The 23,974-nt window shown below is 40.3% G+C and overlaps 2 protein-coding genes across 6 annotated transcripts in view; one reads left to right on the forward strand and one right to left on the reverse strand.

Annotated features, from left to right (window-relative positions):
• On the forward strand, positions 1–18,436 carry CCN6 (cellular communication network factor 6). Of its 3 annotated transcripts, none has more exons than XM_060616428.3 (5): positions 1–370; positions 7,582–7,879; positions 11,964–12,206; positions 15,554–15,747; positions 16,811–18,436. In XM_060616428.3, exons 1-5 carry the CDS (start codon positions 323–325, stop codon positions 17,090–17,092), a joined length of 1,065 nt encoding a protein of 354 aa, XP_060472411.3. In that variant the 5' UTR covers positions 1–322; the 3' UTR covers positions 17,093–18,436. The 3 variants fall into 3 exon arrangements, with proteins under 3 accessions (XP_060472411.3, XP_060472410.3, XP_078303358.2); XM_060616427.3 differs by lacking the exon at positions 1–370 and adding an exon at positions 6,214–6,352; XM_078447232.2 differs by lacking the exon at positions 1–370 and adding an exon at positions 6,271–6,360 and having other exon boundaries at positions 7,503–7,879.
• The window catches only part of TUBE1 (tubulin epsilon 1), a 15,696-nt gene continuing 9,784 nt past the window's right edge, over positions 18,063–23,974 (reverse strand). The window contains exons 9-12 of one of the 3 annotated variants that reach the window (XM_060616425.3): positions 23,162–23,302; positions 20,455–20,595; positions 19,445–19,619; positions 18,063–18,938 (exon numbers count right to left, since the gene is read on the reverse strand). In XM_060616425.3, the coding sequence (XP_060472408.3) occupies positions 18,780–18,938; positions 19,445–19,619; positions 20,455–20,595; positions 23,162–23,302 (616 nt within the window). In that variant the 3' untranslated portion in view covers positions 18,063–18,779. The remainder of the gene's footprint in view (positions 18,939–19,444; positions 19,620–20,454; positions 20,596–23,161; positions 23,303–23,974) is intronic. The other 2 variants (XR_009605194.3, XM_060616426.3) reach the window with 2 other exon arrangements.

Genomic DNA, 23,974 nt, shown 5'->3' on the forward strand with positions numbered 1-23,974 from the left:
GTACCATTTAGCCCAAGGGGAGACTCTGATCTCTGGGAACTGGTGGAACAGCTACTCAAAGAAAAGTTACCACCTGACCTACCCTTCTTAGTCCCGGAGGAGAGCGCTCACACCCTCCTGACACTCCACGCCCACCCTCCCTCGAGAAGGTAAATAGGAGGAGAGTCTGCGAAAGAAAACAGGGTATTAAAGCAGCTCCGTGAGAGCTAAAGCCCAGCTGAGAGTGTGAGCACGAGGTCGGTGTCCCGCTGAGGAGACAGAGGGCAGCTTTGTGTGGGGCCCCAGCCGCCTCCTATCTCCCTGCTGCTGGTTCCTGGGGAACATGCGGGGGCTCCTGCTTACCACACTCCTGGGCGCTGCTCTGGCACAGGTAAGCTCCCCCCTCCTCACCGCTTCCCCTCAGGAGTTTCAGATTTCTCCAGGTCAGAAATTAAAAAGGAAGAAGATGGGGGCGGGGGGGGGTGGTAAATACCTTGTGGGAATACTTCATGCCAAACGGGGAGCCATTTTCCTCTCCAAATAAAAGTTGTGTTTAGTTTAGAAGCTTCGGGAAAGAAGTGGAAAACATTTCTTCCTTTCAGGTAATGGCACCGAATCCACTTTCGATAGGTTTGAACAGCTCCCAGACTTGAATAGTGTATATTTTTTAGGGGCGGGGGTACGACACACACCGCATGGTCCGGAGGCGGCTGCCGGGGTGAAGGAGCCCCTTCATCTGGGCTCCAGGCTGGGGCTCAACTTTCCGTGGCTGTGTGCGAAAGGTGCAGAGAGCCACTGGAAAAAATGATTCTGACGACTTCCTTCAGCCAAGCCTGTCCTTGTTTGAAAGGAGCACTTGGGCTAAGCATTTATATTTTTAAAACGTTCTGTTACTTTGTCTCTTCTCAACTCATGCGTTTCTCCCTTTTCGTGAAAAGGAAGCGGTCCGTGAAGACTTGGGAATAGTTTCAAGCAACAGACCAAAGGGAAATTTAATTTGAGAGGAGCAAGTCGTTGCCTTGGGATTTTTTAATAAGAAGATGAAAACAGGGTGACTTGTGTATGTGGATTTATTTACATGGAGGAGGTTACTGCTTGCCCAGAGGACAGAGCTTTCGAAACCTTCCAGTGGTTGGGGAAACATGGATGTGTCTGGGAGTTAGTAGCCGAGTAGGGCGCTCAATTGTGTTTTAGGAAGCAGGAGATTGAAATTTGTTATATAGGATGTGGAGAGATTTCAGACTAGAAGAATCCTAACAAGAATGCCACTGGTGTGGTTTGTCTCCACTGCTATATGGAGGGGCACATTTCTCCAGGGGAGGGGAGACGGAGCTGTCTCCCGCTCCACCCTTCTTGAGAAAGGGCCCATTGTTGTTGTTGTGGATTGAATAGCACATATTCCGATAGAGAGGTGTCCAAGATAAAAAACAAAAACAAACACAAAGAGGTTAAGACACGGCAACAAAGTATTATTTTGCTTAATTTTGTCATTATGAACTTTTGAGGAATAATACCTACTCCTTGTTGAATGTCTGCTACGTGCTGAGCACCGTGCTAGGTACTCTAGTCATTATCTTAATCCTCAAAATAACCTTACGACGTGGATTATTATTATTATTAATCCCATTTTACAGAGGAGGATTGAGGCTTAAAGATCAAGTAAATGATAGTCACCTGAGATCGCAGAGCTGTACCAAATCTCAGCGCTGGTGTAAAAACCCTTTGTTTCTGGTGCAACAGAAGAGCCTATTTTGGTGTCCCAAAAGAGTTCTGTTCCATTTCTTGTCTGTCGCACCGAGTCTTGAAAGATGGTTTCACTGAAGATAGAATACCAGGTGGACAGTTGTTTCTTTTTGTTTTTCCTTTCATCATTGGGTCTTATTCTCCACCTCCCCCCACCTTCCTTTTTTTTTTTTTTTTTTTTTTTTTTTTCCCCCAGAGAAGCTTTAAGGTCACAGCAAATTTGAAAGGAAGGTAAAGAGATTTCCTGTCTACCACTTGCATGGCCTCCCTGCTTATTAACATCCTCCACTAGAATGGTACCTTTGTTACAACTGATGAACCTACATTGATAGATCAGTATTACCTAAAGCCCATAGTTTACCTTGGGGTTCACGTTTGGTAGTGCCCATCCCAGGAGTTTGGACAAATGTACGATGACATGTATCCGGCATCACAGGATCATGGAATATTTTTGCTGCCTTAAAAATCCTGTGCTCCACCCCGTCCCCCAATCCCTGGCAGCTAGTGATCTTTTTAGGGTCTCCGTAGTTTTGCCCTTTTCCAGAATATCCTATAGTTGGAATCATACAGTAAGTAGACTTTTCAGATTGGCTTCTTTCACTTAATAATATGGGTGTCTTTTCATGGGTTGATAGCTCATTTCTTTTTAGTACTGAATAATCCATTGTCTGGATCACAGTTTATCCAAGGCACCTACTGAAGAGTATCTTGGTCTCCTTTTGATGGGAAGTCAGATCTCTCTCTTGTTGTTATTCTCTTGTATGTAATGTAATGCTTCTCTTTTCCGGGTACACTTTCAAGATTTTCTCTTTATCCTTGGTTTTCAACAGTTACCTTGTGGCCTCAGAGATTGTATAGAAATGCTTCAAGACGGGAAAGAGAAACAGGTGTCCCCAGGTGGGCAGTGTGGAGAGTAGGCATTTCCTTGAAAGGAAGCAACATGAGGAAAAGCATGGAGGAGGAAAGGGACCTGGTGAGGCTCGTAAGCAGTAAGGTGGAGGAGGAGAGTGCATTGAAAGCGAAGGCTGGAGAGGAAGGCATGAACCCCGCACAGGCTTCAGATAGCATGCTCAGAATTTTGCACTCTATGCTGTAGCAGTAGGGAACCACTGGTGCCCTGTACAAGGAGGGGTAGTAGAATCAGACAGGTTTTCTAAACAGATCCCTCCAGCAGAAATATGACAGATTCATTTGAGGAGTCATTATTGAGGGAGGAAGACCAGTTAGGAAGTTATTGCAATAGTACTCAGTAGCCAAGGGGGTACTTGTAGGAATAGGAGGACAATTCGCATTAGGCACTGAACGGCTATGGGAAGTGTGGGAGACGACGACCAGGAGGATTCCCTGCATCCTGACTCCAAACGTTGGAGAAGCTATCCAGAAGGGGGAGGGGGGAGGGCAGGGACGATGAGTTTGGGGAATGAATTTTTCCCATGGGACATTCTAGTGGCACTGTCTCGTAGGTAGTCAGCTGTATGGCTGTAGAGCTTGGTGGAGAACTCCTGGATGGAAATTTAGTTTCGAAGCTTGCACAGGGTGGAAATAGAAGACAAGGGGGTAGAGGAGATTGCCAAGAGACTGTGTAGAGTGAGAAAAGACAGTAAGGTCACAGAACACCAATTAGTCTAAGTGTAAGTCAGATTTGGGGTAATAGGAGTCTGCAGAGGAGAGTGAGAAAGTATATTGAGAGGTAGGGGTAGACCTGGGAGGGTCTGGCGTCATGAAAGCCAGAGGAGAGGAGAGGATTAAGAGTCAAACAGGGGGCACCTGGATGGTTCAGTTGGTTAAGCATCCTTCCAACTTTCGATTTCGGCTCGATCTCCCAGTTCGTGGGATCTCCCAGCTCGATTTCGGCTCGATCTCCCAGTTCGTGGGATCGAGCTCCACATCTGGCTCTACACTGACTGCCCTCATGCTCTCTCTCTCCAAAATAAATTAAGCATAAAGAAAAAAAAAAGTCAAACACCTTAGAGAGGGGGCAAGAGGAAAACAGAGATTCCATGAACATGAGCCCAGCTGGGAGGCCAGTGAATCTGGCAGGAAGGTCCCGGCAACCATGGCTGAACCAAGGCAAAATTGAGAAGAAGACACTGTTTCTACTCCCTTCTCCACTTTTGTATTTCCAGTCCCCACCACCACCTCCTCCAGAATCCCAGCACAGCTTATCCTCAAAATCTATCCTCACGTGGTCTCTTCAGCTTGAATTGTAGCTGAGAGGGTTGCTCTGGGGAATTCGTGTTACCAGTGATAAGCAAAAGGGCTGAGGTTGTAAGGGTGGAATTTCAAACTCATACTCTTTTTTTTTTAATTTTTTTTTTAACGTTTTTACTTTTGAGACAGAGAGAGAGCGTGAACAGGGGAGGGGCAGAGAGAGAGGGAGACACAGAATCTGAAACAGGCTCCAGGCTCTGAGCAGTCAGCACAGAGCCCGACGCGGGGCTCGAACTCACGGACCGTGAGATCATGACCTGAGCCGAAGTCGGACGCTTAACCGACCAAGCCACCCAGGCGCCCCAAACTCATACTCTTAAATGTAGGATGTTTTGGCTTGGAAAGAGGTTTAGATTTCTGGATCAGTGCAAGTGCCTTCAGGCTATCAAATAAATTGAGGGTTAATTATAGAAATTACTTGCCAGGCACTGTGCTAGGTTCCAGTATTAATTATACCACAAATGAACCACAAGTCCCTGAGGATGGGTAGCTTTAAGCGTGTGGAAAAGACAGGCACTTACACAAATGGTTTCAATACAAGGGCATGTAAAAGAGGGGGGTGGGGGGTGGGGAGAGATCGTAAGAAGTTTTCTGGAAAAGGCCATAGCTAAACAGAGCTGGATGAAGAGGGAGGGCCAGTGAAGAAGGTTAGAGCCGGATGGAACAGCATCAGCTATTCAGGGAACGGCCAACACTTGAACTTGCCAGAACCTAATGGATGCTAGGAATGCGGGAGATTGAGGAGGGCCCTGAATGCTGTGCTTAGGAGCTTGGACTTTCCCAAGTCAGTCACTTTCGGGTGTGAGGGATGAAGGAGAGGAGCAGGTGAGGTCCATTTTCAGCTTCGTGGCTTGGGGAGCTCAGTGGTTGCCCCCACCATTCACTAAAAAGGGAACTACTGGGTGAGGAGCAGTCTGTTGTGGGGAAGGAGAAAGGGAGATCCTCGTGGGACATCAAAGTGGATATACCCAGGGGAAATTAATGAGCTGTAAGCTTAGGGGGAGAGGCCTTGGCTGGAGAGGAGAGACAGATGAAGATTAGGGGGTTTGTTTAGTATCAAAGCTGGCTTGTGGCGGGACCCGGATGAGGGAAGGAGCGAAGGTAAGGGTTGAGAGCTCGGGCTCTGAAATCTGCCTGTCTAGCTTAAATCCCTCTTCTACTGCTTGATGTAGGACTTAGGACAGGTTAAACAATCTGAGCTTCAGTGGCCTCATTTATAAAATGGGGTGTATGGTTTCCTCCTGCTCCTGTAACCCGTTAACCACCGATTTAGCGGCTTAAAACAACACAAATTTATTATTTTACACTTCTGGACATCTGTAGTGTGAAAATGGGTATTTAGAGGGCTAAAATCAAGTGTCGGCAGGGCTCTTCCTTCTGGAGGGTCTAGGAGAGAGTTTGTTCTTTGCCTTTGGCAGCTTTTTAAAAAAGTTTACTTACTACTTTTTAAATAATTTAAGTAAATAATTTAAATAAATTACTTTTTAAATAATTACTTTTTAAAAAATAATTACTTATTTTGAGAGAGAGAAAGGGAGAGAGGGCAGGAGACAGAGACAGAATCCCAAGCAGGCCCAGAGCCATCAGTACAGAGTCCCTTACAGGGCTCAAATCCACGAGCTTTTGAGGTCATGACCTGAGCTGAAGTCAGACACTTAACCAACTGAGCCACCCAGGTGCCCCTGCTTTCTGCAGCTTTTTTCCTTTTTAATGTTTTTATTTATTTTTGAGAGAGAGAGAGAGAAAGAGCAAACGGGCGGGAGAGGGGCAGAAAGAGGAAGACAGAAGGTCTGAAGCAAGCTCCAGGCTCTGAGCTGTCAGCACAGAGCCCGTCGCAAAGGCTTGAGCTCACGAGCCGTGAGATCATGACCTGAGCTGAATGTCGGATGCTCCACCAACTGAGCCACCCGGGCGTCCCCGCTTTCTGCAGCTTTTAAAGGCTCCTGCACTCATGGCTCATGACCGCCTTTCAGCTGTGACATCACGCCTGCCTCTGCTTCCATCCCATCTTCTCTGACATTCCTGCCTCTTTCCCATTGAAGGATACTTGTGGTTACACTGGGCCCACCTGGTTAATCCAGGATACTCTCATCTCAAAACCTTTACCTGCATCTGCAAAATCCCCTTTGCTGTGTAAGGTAGTATATTAACAGGTTCTGGGGATTAGAACACAGGCATCTTTGAAGGAACACTTATTATGCCTACCACATGTGGCTAACAACTGCTCCATACTCTTCTAATGAAGGCTAAATGATATTAGGTAAGGCGCTTGGCACAGAGGAGGTACCATGTTCTTTCATTCCCTACACTTTATTACAGGGAATAAGACTGCAAAAAAGCTTGCCCTTTCAAGAAGCTCACATTCTTGATGCGTGACTCAGAAGATAAACGAGTAGAATATACAGGAATAAGACAGGTGGTAAGAAGGTCTGTGGGCTAAAAGGCTGGGGCAGGGTCTGTTTTACAAAGGGTGGACAAGAAGGGCCTCACTGATAAATTTGAGCATGGACCTAAGCAACTGAAGGAGTGAGCCACGAAGATACCTGTGGGAGGAACATGCGTGGAGTATTCAAAGAATGGGGAGGCCAGGTGGACATGATGTTGCAGGGCCTTCGAGGGTCATTTGGCTTTTACACTGAAATGTGAAGCCGTGAGGAAGCCACCTCTTATGAGCAAGGAGTGACATGAATTAAAGTATGATTGTAAAAAGATACACATATTTAATGTATACCATTTGATGAGCTCCAGGATAAGTATATACTCATTAAACCAAAACCACTACCCAAGCCCTAAACATATCCATCACCTCCCAGAGATTTCTCCTGCCCCTTCTATTATTGTTTGTGTGTGTGTGCGGTAAGAACATTTAACATAGGATCTACTCTCTTAGCAAATTTTAAGTATATGTATAATGCGGTAACTGTTAGCTATAGGCACTGTAGCTTATTTCATTTTAACCATTGTGCTGAGTGAAGAATCTAGAAGCCGAAGGGGGAAGCAAGGAGATCCTTTAGGAGACCATTACAATCATCTAAAGTGAGAAATAATGGTAGCTTGGTGATGGGGGGGTGCTATCTAATCATTTCTGATTAGAGTTGGGTACATTTTAAAGGCATAACCAACAGGATTTACTGGTAGGATTGGATAGAAAATGGGAGAGAAGAGTCAAGAATGACCCGACCCCAAGGTATTCTGGAAAAGCGAAATTGGCCTGTGTTCAGCAGGGATGTGCACGGAAGGGTATCTTGGAAGGGAAATTGGGAGTTTGTTCTGGTCACACTGAGCTCGCTGTGCCTGTCAGATATCCAAGTGGAGACCCGGCAGTTCGCATCTGAGTTCCGAAGACAGGGCTGGTGGGAGACAGGCGATAGAGGGAGGAGCCTTCAGAGGTGTTCACCGCAGGGGGCTCCAATTAGAGACTTCGAGAGTGAGAAGGAGCAGCGAGGAGGGAGGAGGAAGAAGAACGAGTGATGTGTGGGTAGCCGAGTGAAGAAAGGTTTACGGAAAGAGGGATGGTGACAGTTCCCGATGGATATTGCGACGCTCCCCGCTGTAATCTCCCAATTCAGGGGAAGTCTTCGGTTTCTAGAAATCTCTGAAATGAGTTTGAGGCATGCTTTCTAACGGCACCTGTGTCATCCAATGAAGTTCTGCTGCGGGGAGCAGGGCGGCCGGCCGTCAGACACGCCGCCTGAAGGGAGGCCTGGAGAAGCGTCGGAGGTGCACCAGCGTAAACAGTTCTGTCACTGGCCCTGTCAATGCCCTCACCAGAAGCCCAGCTGCCCTCCTGGAGTGAGCCTGCTGAGGGACGGCTGCGGATGCTGTAAAGTCTGTGCCAGACAAGCAGGGGACACGTGCAACGAGGCCGACCTCTGCGACCCGCACAAAGGGCTGTACTGTGACTACTCGGCAGACGGGCCTAGGTACGAGACCGGAGTGTGTGCGTGTAAGTGTCTTCTTCGGGACCTGCTGGAAGAGGTTGAGCCCAGACAGCATTCCCCCCTCCCTGTAATTGTTGATTGGAATAATCAGCTTAGTTTGGCTAAGTTTGAGGTGGGTTTGGTTTTCACACACCGGTGGGACTGGCTTTGTCATATTGGACACCATGTGTTCAGAAACCTGTTCTTGTTAATTGCACTGACGTGATCATGTAGTGATTCTCAGGTAATTGCCTTTAGTGATAAAACTAGGAGAAATTAGGTAAATAGAGCCTGACTTCTTAAAGTGCCACGAAATGACAGCTTTTGTCACTGTGGTCAAAAGCTCAGTCTGAATTCACCCTTTTCCGCAACTTAAAAATAATCTTGCTTAAAATGTAAGGATGTATATCCTGCTTTAATCTTAGCCTTTCCAAATGATCATCAAGTTACTGTACTTTTAAATGGGAGCAGATTTGTAAAAAGGAAGGTAGGGGGACCCCAAATCACAACCTGACCCTCAGATTTATGGATTTTAACTCTGGAGACTGATGGAGACCATCTAAACCTACACCTTGACAATAACTCAGGATCCTGATTTAGCTAGGATTAAAAACTAAGATTTCTAGGGCACCTGGGGGGCTCAGTTGGTTAAGCATCTGACTTCAGCTCAGGTCATGATCTCATGGTCCGTGGGTTCGAGTCCCACATCAGTCTCTGTGCTGACAGCTCAGAACATGGAGCCTGCTTTGGATTCTGTGTTTCTCTTTCTCTCTGCCCTTCTCCCACTCATGCTCTGTCTCTCGAAAATGAATAAGCATTAAAAAATTAAAAAAAAAAACAAACTAAGATTTCTAAGGGAAGAGAGATACCCATGTTAGCTTCACATTTTAGTCAGTCTACAGAAAAGACTGTGTGGGCAGGCAAATTACTATCGGGTTTTGTTGCAAGCCTGGAATAAGAGCACATCTTTGGAGTATGACTGAGTGTGTAGAGCCATTCAAGTTTGATGGCCTGATGCCCCTGTCAGCACTAAACTATATTGGTTAAGAATACAGGCACTGGGTTCAAATTCTGGACTTTATATGCTGAGCGACCTTGAGGTCACGCTGCTTAACCTCTCTGTGCCTCAGTTACGTCATATATACTTCCTCCTACAGAAGTGCTAGGAGGAACACATGAAATAATGACACAAAACCCAAAGCACCTAGCAGAATATCTGGCAGGCAGTAGACTCTTAGACATGTTAGCTATTATTTGTGGAAATTCGACAGGTCAACAGACCTATCAGACTCTGGCATCAGGATCCTCCTTTCTCCCAAATGGTGCTGGGCAAATTATTTCATTACCTTAAAAAGCACTTAGCGAACCGCCACTAATGAGCCAGGCACGGTGCCCAAAGAAAACAAGAAAAGATAGAGGCCCTGCCCTCACAGAGTCAAACCTTACTGTGTCAGACAGAGCTTTCCACAAGTGATTTCACATAGAATGTGATGAGTATTTTCACAGAGCATAGCCATGAGGGTGGGGGTGGAGATGACCTCAAATGGATCACAAACTATGGCCCAGGGGCCAAATCTGGCCCAGAGCCTGTTTTTGTAAGTAACATTTTATTGGAACACAGCCACACTATTCAGTTCCATAGTCTGTGGCTGCTTTCTGATAGCAGAGCCCAGTAGTTGTGACAAAAACCAATGGTCTATAAATGCTAAGATATTTACAGGACATTTGCCGATCCATGATACAGAACAATGATTTTTAAACTTTGCTCTGAGGACCCCTTTAGTCTCAGAAATGAATGAACATCCAAAGAGCTTTCGTTTATGTGAGTTATCTCTATTGGTATTTAGATGGATTAGAAACTTAAAAATATTACTGATCCATTTAAAAATAGAAACCCCATTGCAACTTGATAGGAATAATATATTTATGAAAATATTTTCTAAAACAAAGAAAAAATTAGAAGAATGGAGCTGTTTTACATTTGTGTACCTCTCTAATGTCCAGCTGAACAGAAGATAGCTAGATTTCCCCATCTGCTTCTGTTTTCAATCTATTGCTGTATGTTACTTTTGTTGAAATATATGAAGGAAATCCAGTCTTACATAGGTAGGTCATTGGAAAAGACAGGAATACTTTAACAGGATTTTCAGATAATTGTGAATATTCTTTTTGATATTAAAACTTGAGAAGTGGTACTTTTTTTTTTATTAAAAAAATTTTTTTTTTTAATGTTTATTTCTGAGACAGAGAGAGACAGAGCATGAGCAGGGGAGGGGCAGAGAGAGAGAGAGAGAGAGGGAGACACAGAATCCGAAGCAGGCTCCAGGCTCTGAGCTGTCAGCACAGAGCCCGACGTGGGGCTCGAACTCACAAACCGTGAGACCATGACCTGAACCGAAGTCGGTTGCTCAACTGACTGAGCCGCCCAGGCGCCCCTAGAAGTGGTACTTTTTTGAAAATTAGCTGTATCATGGAATCTGAAACCCTATCAATGAACTTGGCAGAGTCTGTGACATCAAAATGCATTAGTCTATCCAAGACCTAGTTGGAATGGGTCTTTTACTCGCGTATAGTTTTGTAATACCAGGCATTGGTTATTTGGAAAATACTAGTTTGGGAAAAGGTGATGTAGATGTTCCAAATATTGATACACTTTATACAAGATTTAAAAAAAATCACATTAACCAATACCAATCTAATCATAAAAGTCTGCATATTGGGTAGCTATAGAGATCTTGGTGGTGGATATAGATTTTCCAAACTTCTAATTTTTGCTTGAAAGCCTGAATTCTGTCATTGGCCAGAAAAGTGTTTTCCTTGAAGTGACACGCTCACCGTTGATTTTCAAGAAAATGTCTGCCAAATACCCGAGTAATCATGGTTTATCTGTCAGTCATCTCTTTAGGTGAAATCCTCACTAAAAAAATGGTTTCGTTCAGCCCCAAACTCAAACAATAGAGTAGGTGCTTCTCAAGACGATACAATATCTACAGAAATGCTCTAACACTTCCTACTTTGTCACACAGGATATTAAAATGAAATATATTTGGTGATTAAGATTTAGTAAAATTGGTAATTTCTACTGCTATTAGGACATTATTGAGTAAAACTAGATTCTTTTTTTTTCGAAAGCACATTTATGTACAAGCGCATTGGCAGGGAAAAACATAGTACTAGCCCGTACGGTTTGATTCACGCTAAGGCTCCAGCAGCAGTTTCAGCCACCATTGCTCTTACACCCTCAGTGCAAATACCAACACGGTGAAAAAATTCAGGCACATCTCAGTGTTCTGAAAGAGTTTTGACCTTGCGGATTCTCTGAAAGGGCCTCAGGTACCGCCAAGAGGCGCGAGGGGTCACACTTTTTTTTTTTTTTTTTTAATTTTTTTTTCAACGTTTTTTATTTATTTTTGGGACAGAGAGAAACAGAGCATGAACGGGGGAGGGGCAGAGAGAGAGAGGGAGACACAGAATCGGAAACAGGCTCCAGGCTCCGAGCCATCAGCCCAGAGCCTGACGCGGGGCTCGAACTCACGGACCGCGAGATCGTGACCTGGCTGAAGTCGGACGCTTAACCGACTGCGCCACCCAGGCGCCCCGGGGTCACACTTTTGAGAACCGTTGATCCAGGTCAAGAATACCTCTCAGAGGAGTGAAAGTTTCCTCCAATTCTCTTAACAACAAAATTAGTTACTGTGCAGTACTGTAGTTAAACAAATTATGATTTCTTCAGCCATTCATGTATCCTCATTTCCTACAAACACATCCTTGCCTATTGTTGGACATCTGGGAAACCTCAGTCTTCCCAGCCACCAATCCATCTGTCAGAGTTACAATCAGTGTCTCAGTGCGATGCTCCTACTGATCCTGGATAGGGCCTGTACTTGGTCTTGATTCTAAAAGTGACTGACTGGAGCAGATCTCCTACCATATAATGAAAATGTCTCATTTCCACCTTTTACACATGTTCTGAGAAAGTCCCAGATGGGGCCTAAGAAGCTGAGAACACTACTTCATAAAGGAGATAGCTATTACCCCTGTGATTCATAATGGGAGGTCTGGATTATCAGTTATGGCTTCTTTGGTGATTCTGCTCTTCTCTCTTTTCAGATCTTATAGCTGTGGGATGTGAGTTCAACAGGGTACATTATCATAACGGCCAAGTCTTTCAACCCAATCCCCTGTTCAGCTGTCTCTGTGTGAGTGGGGCCATTGGATGCACGCCTCTGTTCATACCAAAGCCGGCTGACGGTCACTGCTCTGGGGCTAAAGGTAGAAAGAAGTCTGATCAATCAAACTGTGGCCTGGGACCGTTCCAACAACAGCTTTCAACAAGCTACAAAACAATGCCAGGTGCTTAAAGGCATATTTAGTTCTCATGTATGGCTTCCTGTGATCTTCTTTCCTGTTTCTTTTATGTACCACAGGTACTCAGTAAGTACTTATGGCTTAGTGGTCAGTCTGAGAGTTAGGTTGGGTGTGCTATCTTACTCAGTCTCTGCCTCAGATAGGTAGTTTCTAAGTATCCCTAAAGGAAACTTTATAATGTTTTAGATTTTTCCAGTAAAAGATTCCAGTTTTTAAAAGCTCTGCTCGGGTCAGAAAAACTCTTCTATGCCTCTGGCTCATTCTACTCAACCTCTTCTAAGGAAAACTGACTAAATATTGTTCACATGCACCCTGAGAGAAACTTTTACTTGTATTGTTATATTATGGGCAAGACGTATGACCCATCCAGTTCCAAAAATTTTCAAAGGCAACTCCTGTGTATGACAAAAGCAGAAATGGAAGCCTGCTTATTAAAAACATTTGAGAATATGTTTTGAATTTATAAATATTGTTTCTAAACATAGGAAACTGCTGACATACGATTATTCTTTCATTCGGTCTGAAAATGCAGCTTTACAGTTACCAACCTCTCTCTAAATAAACACACATACAGGTATTTTAAAGTAGGGTCCCCAGCTATGTATGTAGTCAGAAACCCGTAATGAGACTTTTTCTCACTCATCGTGAGCACTTGGCCATTTACAGTTAGTGTCCGTATATTCATAAATACTGTATACGGGTCTGCTTTAAGTTAACATCTTGTTTAAATGCTAGGGCATTTTGGGGACAGGAGTTTCAAAAACACCCACAAATGAAGCACAGATGAGGAAGGACTCAAAAGGGTCAGTATTCATGCCTGGTTATTATTCACAGCTCTGTGTTTTTACCCAGAAATCAAGAATGCCTTTTTATTGAAATCTGGAGCTTAGTAAATGAAAGGTGCCATGGAAATACAGGAGGAATATTTATATATGCTAAAAACTTCTAAATTCAGTTACATTATGTGGATATTTAACAAAAGCAACTATAATCAAGCAATGAATTTTAGATATTTAAAAAACTAACTCTATGAAAGGAACATTCTCAGAGACTTCCATCATGCCAATTAATTTGAAAATAATTGAACAGGTTGTAGTGAATTTGCATTTGCCATACTTGGTTATTTAGCTAATGGCACGACGCCACTAATGCTCTAAAACCTCTAAAATTATAAGCCAAGCTGTTCTTTTTTGCAAAATGTCCGGGAACAGCTGATTTTCTGAACTGGATCTGAGGGGCTCCGTCTAAGTTCTTGGGCCTCATGCATGAACCTCGCCGGTGAGAAAATGCCCTAGGGCAGCAAGTTTCCACTAGAGCATCCTTTTGGATCAAGTTCAGTCGGTCTCATTTGCGGAAGGAGAGTAGTTGCAGAGGATCATTGGAACCTGGCTGGAGGGGGTCTTACATGGTCAGTCTCAGTGGCTCGTGCTTTGCTACAAAAAGTGAGAAATTCTGCCACTGTGCTCTCTGGTAATTGAGACCACAGGTCTAGATATGTTAGTGTATGTTCAGTCTAACGTCTCTCCTCTGCTTACCTGTGAAACTGTGGTTAGGGGCCCAAAGAGAAGTTTGGGTTTTAAAAGCAAACAGTGACCAATATACACGTTAAGGTGTATTTGGGCATACTTTACTCCAGATGGCCTACGGTTGGATTCTAGCTTTTGCTCGCTCACGATGAAGCATATGCAGTGACATAATGCCCCCATGCTTTTCTCACTGCTCACCAAATACTAAACTCTTACTTTAAAAGCTCTTCTAGTCTTCTTGCTTCTTAATGTTAACTTCCTGAACTGCAGCTCTTGGCTTAACTTTTTAAGGGGGGTTATTGGTAATGTGATAATCTAACCTACCTTTATTTATTGCAGATGCGTGCCAGGCTTTTAATCTGCTTCCTGCATTGAGGTCTCTAAACTGTTGTCTACCTTCCAGGTATCTTCATGTTTCTGCTTCCTCTCCCTCAGTTCCTTGTGCAATTGCAACATCCTACCGTTAATAACACTGAAAGCAGTAAAGTATCATTTATTCGAAGACGGCACACACTTCAAAGTGACTGATATTTCCTATCAAGAAGGTAGTTGCGGGGAGGGGGGGCATCTTTTCAGAGTTTTAAATTTCCATTTTGAAGTAACATAGCCAGAATTTTGCTATATTCAACTGCAGACTCAAATCACAACCTTATTCCAAGTATCCGTTTTAGGATGCATATTAACCTTAAGGAAATGCTTTGAGACAACTAAAATGTAGTGTTTAAAATGAACCAATGGCCTGACTCATTCATGAGCAGAACAAGAAGCTCCCAGTGGATTTATAAGATGGAGGAATTATTATGCACTCATTATATTCTCATTATTCAGCCCCCCTTCCCCTCCCTTCTGCTAAGCATCAATCAGTGGAGGGGCTCCATCTGTCCAGCAAATCACCCACCCACCCATAGATCTATCTTTTCCTTTGCCATTTCTTTCTATAAGTGATTTGAAATGGCTGGCCAATGGAAAGAATACCATGGGCCTGATACCACAGGGAATGTAGCAATTAAGCTGAATGAACAGAATAGATTACACACTCACTATGACTTAGTATATGGTTATTTTGATTAGTTCAATGTAATGTAGAGAATTTTCTAAAAGACCAGATTAAAACAAGTAGAGGAAAAATAACTGGCCTTAATAGTTTATTCTCAAACATAACTTTTGTATTTTAGATTTTAGCATGCCATGAAAGTTAACATTAAGACATCATTCTGACTAATACCTTGAATTTCTTAATCCTACTAATGTCTATTTCATTTTTGAAAATAATATCTAGCAAGAGGCAAGTAGTTTAGTACTAAGAGAATGAGCTAGTAAGCAGAAGCAAATGGATACATTTACTCAGATTTTCAAAGATAAATTATCTTTATTCTTCATTTGGCTAAAAGGTAATTTGGGGACACCTGGGTGGCTCAGTTGGTTGGGCGTCCAACTTCAGCTCAGGTCATGATCTCACAGTTTGTGAGTTCAAGCCCCGCATCGGGCTCTGTGCTAACAGCTCAGAACCTGGAGCCTGCTTCGGATTCTGTATCTCCCTCTCTCTCTGACCCTCCCAGCTCACATTCTCTTTCTCTATCGAAAATAAATAAACATTAAAAAAAAAAAAAAAAAAAAGGTAATTTGAAAGTAGGAGAGAGAGAGCATGATGAATTAGACTGCAAGTTTATTTTATTCTGAGTTACACTGCATAAAAGGAAAAGTTCTGATCTATTTACTATTAGCTTAAAAATAATTATTAAAAGTTGTCTATCTGTGTGAGTACATAATTATGTATACACATGTACTTTCCCCCCTTTATTTTAGCTTATAGGAATCTCCCACTTATTTGGAAAAGAAAATGTCTTGTGCAAGCAACAAAGTGGACCCCTTGCTCCAGAACCTGTGGCATGGGAATATCTGATAGGGTGACCAATGAAAATAGCAACTGTGAAATGAGAAAAGAGAAAAGACTGTGTTATATTCAACCCTGTGACAGTAACATATCGAAGAGAATAAAGGTAAAATTTAATCAGATTTAGTTTCATTGTAATTCAATATTAAGAGACTCCTGAAAAGTACGTTTTATAGAGGGATAGACAGTATGCGATTCTTGTAAAAAGAAAATCACCTCATTGTAACTCTTAAAGTCAAACTATTTGGGAGGAAAGGAAGTATTAATCTAATTGCATTTCATGGGGGGAAATCTTACCAAGCAGGGAGGTAGTGTTAGCCTGCTGATTCTAGGTACTCTAGTAGCTTAACAGTGTGGGTCTTGATCAGCCTGATTTGTTGTGGTACCCCCACTATGCATGCTTTTAAAAAGCAAATCCTTTTCAGAGTCTAACTTTTAAAAAATATGTTAATTTTATGTAGCGGAATCAAAGCAGTGGGTAAAAGATTTTGGTTGCTGTATCATAATTATAAGAACTGACATTATGAACATCAGAGTTCTGATCTTGGTTATAGATCACCAACTTGGAGGGAGAAACCACCATTTCCAAAATGCTCTGTGCTTATTAGATAGTAAACTTGCCAAAGGACTATGATAAAATATTTACCCCGGAATTGTTTGGTATAACTAGAGCTGGTCCTACTTCTAGAACAAGGCAAGATGACGGTCTCAAGAGTAAGTTTTGGAAATGCTACAAAATCTTTCTCATCCCCAAGTTATTCCCTACCATATTAAGAAGTTGACAACTCAGTTTTAAAGGGATTAAGGTATTTATTCATCCACTCAAAACTGAGTTTTGTTAGGGAATTTGCTAAGCCTGAGGTAAATAAACATCTAATAAGACGTGGCCCTTGATATTAAATAAGACAAATTTTCATTGTGGAAATTGTGGAAATGAAGGGTGGAGAGCAACAAAAACAGGGAGTGGGTCCTATGATGGAGCAAGAACAGGGAGGACAGACCTCTGGGTGGGGGGGTTGGGGGTGGAATTCAAAGGTAGAAAAGAGAGTGCTGATTCACTAAGAAATATTAATGCCCTGGAAATAATTATACCTGTGTTTGTGCTATAAAAATGTTCTGTATATAGTATCACTTTTCTAATGACTTCTTAATGTTATGTACCTTTTCAGATCCCTAAAGGAAAAACGTGCCAACCCACTTTCCAACTTCTCAAAGCTGAAAAATTCATCTTTTCTGGATGCTCAAGCACCCAGAGTTACAAACCCACTTTCTGTGGAGTATGCTTGGATAAGAGATGCTGTGTCCCTAACAAGTCTAAAATGATTACCATTCAATTTGATTGCCCAAATGAAGGGTCATTTAAATGGAAGATGCTGTGGATTACATCTTGTGTATGTCAAAGAAACTGCAGAGATCCAGGAGATGTATTTTCTGAGCTCAAGATCCTATAAAACCAACTTTATATGGGAAAAGTTAAGTTTAGGTAATCATGTAGGTTACCATCATAAAACTAGAATGGTTTTAAAGGGTGGCAAATCTACCTTATTGATTTAAAACAGTAAGAATGCCTACTTATTCTCAAATGACTGTATTTAAGGCAATAGAAGCTTTTAAAAAGGCTTGTTAAAAAAATTTATGTAAAACTTAAAAACCTTAAAAGTGAACTCTTTAAAATGTATAATTATGAAATACACAGATACTTGGTTCCATCTACATATTCCATACATAATGGAAAATTATACAATTTACAAGAAAACATTTCATTCTATAAATTAATCTGGAATACTTTGTTGAAGATGTGTAAAAAGTTTAAAACTCTTAAAACTAGCTTTTAAAACTTTGTGTACTTTGACAATGTAGCCTAGGATCCCATCAGATGATAATCATTACATGGTGAGCAAGATTCTAGGTTGATTCTTAAAAAGGAATAAGATTAAACTGTAAATATATTTATAGCTTCCATTGCCCTATCCTGAATATGAGTTTATTAAGGTTTCTTTTGGAAGGAGAAAGTAGAACTTTGTTGGCCATTGTTGACAACTGTAATCTAAAAGTTTATATACCAAATAATGTAAAAAATTAAATTTCCAAGATAAAGATAAAAAGCAGTATCCTTACTTTGAAAAGGAAAGAAACTTAAGAATGTAACACTAAAGAAAAGCACACAATGGATTATTCTGGCTTGAAAATAAATTGTCCCTAAAAATTACTTCCTTAAATGACAAATCTATGTATGGACTTAAAATATAAGTTATTTTATTTAAAGATAAATTAATGTTAAAACCTAGAGCTGGAGATTATAGTAACGAGAACACTTTCACTAGACTATTACAACCATTTCTGCAAAGTTTGGAAGAAGGTATCAGGCTAAGTAACATTCTGTTTGCTTATATAAATGGTGACAAGCAAAACCAATAATAATACTGTTTAAAAATATGGACATTTATTATTATAAAATCAACTGGTTTAATAAAAAGCATTATATTTAAAGATAATACAAATACATGTTAAAATAAACGTAAAAATTCTTTTCAGTGCAAACAAGTGGTTACCCAAACAAGAAACAAAACCTCCCTAATAGCTGTAATAACACCTATCCCTGAAAAGTTAGTGGGTATTACACAGAAATATTTATATTGTGTTCTTCTATTACTCCTCGTACTCACTTTTAAAGAATCAGGAGAATTCAACCAAATAAATTATAAATTTATTTAACAGCTCTAGTTATACCAAACAATTCCAGGGCAAATTCCAGGGCTGAAAAAATAAATTATAAATAAATATATGAAAATCTGTGTAAGATTTTTATTGAAGACATGATTACCATTGTATGAATGCCTGAATATGAAACTCTAAATAAAGTAAAATGTTGAACTCTGTTTTCTCAATTTCAGAAAAGGGGAACTTTCTGAAGATAAATGTTTGAGGTCAAAGGTACTAGGACTTTCAGTAATGTCACACACTGGTATCGCCCACGAATTGTGATGAAAGGAAAACCACTCTTTTTTTTAAGGCAAAAATGCTTTCTAATATGAAAAGTGCAAACTAGACTTTCTGAATCACAAAAGTTCTGAAAACAGATAAAGTGACCAAAAAATGTGAAATTCAGAATAGTAAAAGTACTTTTGGGGTTCTGTTTTACACAGCTACGCTTAGTCTAGGTAAATCTTCCACAGGCATGCTTCGTGTGGCGTCCAGTTGGTTATATTCCTCTATGAGCACGGATAAAGATGACACGGCTTCCATGAAACAGCTTTCCTCCATCCCTTCAATTTGTAGATAGTGATGAAGATGAGCCTACAAACAAAGGATAATGTTGACCATTTTCAGGAAACTTGATACAAATGTAACTATCCTAAGACATATTCTTTTTTTATTTATGTTTATTTTTGAGAGAGAGAGAGAGAGAGAGAGAGCATGAGCAGGGAGGGGCAGAGAGAGAGGGAGACACAGAATCCAAAGCAGGCTCCAGGCTCTGAGCTGTCAGCACTGAGCCCAATGTGGGGCTCAAACCCATGAACTGTGAGATCATGACCTGAGCCAAAGTCGGACACTTAACTGACTGGGCCACCCAGGTGCCCCGAAACACAGATATACTTTATTAAAATAACAGTTCACTCAATTTTACGAGAGAAATGAGAACTCAAATCTTATAAACTCAGGAGATTTCTCATTTAGGTAGTCTGAGTACAACGAATACAGTAGTCAGGAGTGCCCCTGATTTGTAACAGTATAACTCACAAGAATACATCTTAAATAGCCCAAATAAAAACACATAGTTACAAAAGTGTACTGATAATTACCTTTTTCTTATAGAGCCTCATGAATCGCTCTCTGAGTTCCATGAAGGTAGGCTTCACGCATGTGTTATTTGCTAGAGCTAATAATGAATGGGAATGCCCCACGGGAGGTACTGAACACAGGCTGGTTTTCCAGCCTTCTTGATTCCAGGAGATAAACTGTAGAGAAGGTTTTAATCTGAGATACAAAAACTCAAAGGTGAGAATGAAGGTAATGAAAACATCTGCCATATATGGCAATGGACATTACTAATGGTAATTACCATTCTAATTGCTTAATATATAAGGTAAAGTTATCTACTTTTTACTATTAACAGTATCATGGTACAGTCTGACAGTGAACTAAGGGACATTTAGTTAGGAGGACATAAAATCTGGGGAAGAAAAGAAATGAAAATATTGTAATTTTCTTTACTTTGTAATTCAATCGAGTAGTTTTCCTAAAAAACAGACGGTCAAAAAATGGTAAAACATAAACTTAGAAGCAGCGAAGTGGTGGTGGTGGTAATAAAACAACAATAGTTAAATTTTCTGAACATTTTCAGAAAATAAGACATCTTAGAGCACCTGGGTGGCTCAGTCAGTTAAGCGTCCAACTTTGGCTGAGGTCATGATCTCGCAATTTGTGAGTTGGAGCCCCGCATTGGGCTCTGCTGACAGCTCAGAGCCTGGAGCCTACTTCGCATTCTGTGTCTAGCCCTCTCTCTGCCCCTCCCCTGCTTGCGTGTGCGCGCGCGCTCTCTCAAAAATAAATAAACATTCAAAAAAATTGAAAATAAAAAAAGAAAATAAAACATCTCCTGTATCATTCACTATTTACAAATAACAATTTTGTACTATTATTCTTGTTTTACATTTGAAAAAAGTAAGGCCAAGACGGGCTAAGTAGTTTGCTCGAGGTCACGCTTTAGTTAAGTGGCAAATGCTAGAATTGGAAGACAGGTCATCTGAACTACCATGCTACATTGTCACAAGTGGTACACATAAATTATCAGGAAAATATAAAATCAAACCTTTCAATATTTCTGCGAAGATCTGAAACCTGTACATTTCCTCTAACCATAAGGGCACAGGCGAGGTAGAGGCTATGTTTGGGGTCAGCCCGAATTAGCTGGTGATCTTTACTAAAGGCATCTGAAAACATCTGATCCAACCTAGAACAATGAAAGAATCACTGTTTATACTAAATATTACTTCTATGTTTATACATACAAAATGCAGGGATCATCATCTACAGGTAAATACATACACAAATACGTCTAAATTTCAGCTGTCATTTTCTCAAAGCAATCTTGATGAAAAATACGAAAAAAGAGGGCATCTTTTATCCTTCATTTAAAGAGAGGAAGAAAAAGGTGCTAACAAGTTTATACCTAACAATTCACAGCATCCTAGGCCCTTCCTTAATATACCCCCAGTCTCGTTCTCAAATCCCACTTGCCTCAATACAAATATGATTAGGTTCCTTAGATAACTCTAGCCAAGATTCTGTATGCGGAAACTGCAGAATGTCTGGGGGGTGCTGCAAAAATCGCACTGTGCTACCTACTCATTCAGCAGTTATTTACCAAATGCTTATTATGTGCCAGGCACTATTTAACATGCAAGAGACCCAGCAGTGAACAACAAAAACTTCCTACTCTAATAGAGCTTACATTCTGTCTTGGTTATGTGACAGCAAGAACAGAAGACTCCTTTAAGGAATGGTGAGTGCTACGGGGGATTCATAAATCTTTTGCTACTGTGTTCAAAATTTTGGTGTGTTATGTACTTCTGGGCATTTTTATGGAGTTAAGGAAACCCAGAAAAGGTTAAGAACCACCATACAGAAAACGAGCACACTTACTCGTGATTTATTTTCTGACACAAAATATAAGAACTAGTAAGGAGCTTTTTGTAAGTTTGGGACACTTATCTTTATTTACATTAGAAATACGGGATTTCAAGAAACACGCACATACTTCTCAGATGTGCTCATTATTTTCATGTGATAAAAATGGGACTAGGTACAGAAATGACATTTATTAATAAAAGGTACAACAAAAACCATTCTCATTTGTTTAGAAACTATTAATAAGAAATTAAAGAATTTTAAAACTATGACTTTTAATAGTACAATTTTAAAACATTTTATTACTTTACTCAAGGATAAATGTGTTCATATGCTGATATGGCAGCCTATATATACAGTACAGCAGAAAAAAAGAACACAGAGATAGAAAGAACATGTGACAAGCTCTTTAAGAGTCTAAAATCTTTAAAGTCCCTTATACATTTTCACAAACACATTTTAATTAAAAATAATCCTTTGTAACAAATTATGATTATATGAATAAAAACTGTTGAAGTAGTGTTATTTTTATCAAAATATGCCAAACAGCAGGATTAAAAAGAAATTTAATTGGCTTTGAAACATTCAGGTTGAAGGACCAAGTCAAACATTTTCTCCTTTATAGCTGTACTTAATTAAATGTAAAAAATGTCTGGATTATCACTAATGTATAATAAATAGTTTAGTATGAATTTACATTGTGTCCACATTAATGATGCACATTTTATTTAAATACATTAATTTTTAATACATTGGGCTGATAAAAACAGTGAATATTTAATGAATGATCACCATGTTCTATACACTATGCAAGCTGCTTAACTTAAGGTCATCAGTATCCTATGCAGAAAGAGTCCTATCTATTAGTTGGCACAACCGGTTATTTGTTACCAGCTTAAATAAAAGTTAATCAATATCACTGTGACATTCCCACAGTGTAGAATTGTTATTTTGCCAAAACTTAAAACTATAAAAACTTTAATCCAGTTTTTACTTTATAATTTACATACTATCCTCTTACAGAGTGTGACAGGACCTTTACTCTCAACTGTGGATGCCAGTTGGACCTTTTCAAGCTCATTATCACCATATATGCTAACAGTTTTTTTCAACTAATTTTTTTTGTTGCCTCTTAAGTTTTATGCTTATAAATGACACACACTTACAAAACAAGGTGTTCTGGAAATGATAGGTAACAGCTACCATAAACAATAATATTGGAAAGCCTAGTTCTATGGTGCTAGACCGTGATAGCTTTAAAAGATACTCTTATTTAATATAGCCAACAAGGAAAAGAGATAGGTGCATTGATTCTCGTACTTACAGATGAGAAAAATGGAAAGGAAGTTTGTCACATGCCCAAGGTCCTGTAGCTAGTGACATAATTAGCATTTAGACTTACTATGTCAGACTTCAAAGCCCTTAAATCCTTTTCAATAAAAACTGTATCTTCATTTAGTTAGCTTAAAAATTTAGATTTAATTCCAAATAGCTTAATATTGACTTTTTAAAGTTTATCTTGAGAGAGAGAGACAGAGAGACAGAGAGACAGAGAACATGAGTGGGGAGGGGCAGAGAGGGAGAGAGAATCCCAAGCAGGATCTGCATTGTCAGCACAGAGCTAGATATGGGGCTCAAACCCACGAACTGTAACCTGAGCTGAAGTCAAGAGCCCAAGGCATAACCAACTGAACCACCCGGGTGCCCCTTAATATTGACTTTTTAAACAATGACCTGTAAATAAAGAATTCAAATCATGAAAAAATGGTTGTCATCAATTATAAATGATATAAAGAAATACCCAGAGTTATTACAAACTGAAAAACAATTTTTTTTTTAAAAAGTAATTCAAATTATCAAGTAACTGGAATAAAATTGCTACACTTTACCTTCGGGTAGGAATATTAACATCTGCCAGTGTATACAGAGGTGTTAGGCTTGACACAAGATAATGCAGTTGAGGAAAAGGAACTAAATTCATGCTGATTTCATTAAGATCCATATTAAGGGACCCTTCAAACCTTGCAGAGCTAAAAAATTAACATTAAAGCAAGAGAAAAAAAAATTAACTTAAAAATTTTATACTTTGAATGTAGCTTGATTGATTCAGCAGGCACTTTTAAATCCTTTTGTACATTGTTCTTCAGTTAGGAAATATATGCTCTTTTTTTTCTGTATTAGTGAAATTTAGTATCATGAACATCATGTATAAAGATAATTAAAATATAACATACAACATCTATAGCAATTCTTATTTGTGGATTATATGATGTGTAACCAACACACTGTTATGCTGCATGTTACATACACAAAAATATCTTACTTAAAATGGACTTTAGGTGGAGTTAAACACATACAGGGCAATAATTATTTAATTATCCTATAAATTTTACTAAATTCGTTAAGAGTCTGCTTAGTGTGCTCTATAATTTGGAATATAATAAGCGCAAAGCAATCTTCTAGATCGAAGTCAAGGAGAAATTTTGGACAGCTAATGAATGAAGAGGTAAACATTAGCTGGTTTAAAAGATGGAAGACATTCTACAGCCAAACAAACAAACCAACCATGCTTACTTTTATCTAACCAAGTTCTCAACTGTCTCTGTGACAATTTTTTTCATTTGATACCCATTAATATTCTATAGAATGTATCTGAGGAAATGTTGCTTTGGACACGTAGAAATTACAATTCTGGTCTGTCA

Source organism: Panthera onca, chromosome B2 (assembly GCF_046562875.1).
Source record: "Panthera onca isolate mPanOnc1 chromosome B2, mPanOnc1 haplotype 2, whole genome shotgun sequence".
Classification (NCBI taxonomy): Eukaryota; Metazoa; Chordata; class Mammalia; order Carnivora; family Felidae; genus Panthera; species Panthera onca.

What these genes read in the sequence shown, in the direction of transcription:
- CCN6 (XM_060616427.3), top strand. Translation starts at nt 6,302, where the DNA reads ATGCGTGACTCAGAAGATAAACGAGTAGAATATACAGGAATAAGACAG. An exon ending in AAGCTACAAAACAATGCCAG is followed by an intron (nt 12,207 to 15,553) that starts GTGCTTAAAGGC and finishes CCTTTATTTTAG; the next exon opens with CTTATAGGAATCTCCCACTT. An exon ending in ACATATCGAAGAGAATAAAG is followed by an intron (nt 15,748 to 16,810) that starts GTAAAATTTAAT and finishes GTACCTTTTCAG; the next exon opens with ATCCCTAAAGGAAAAACGTG.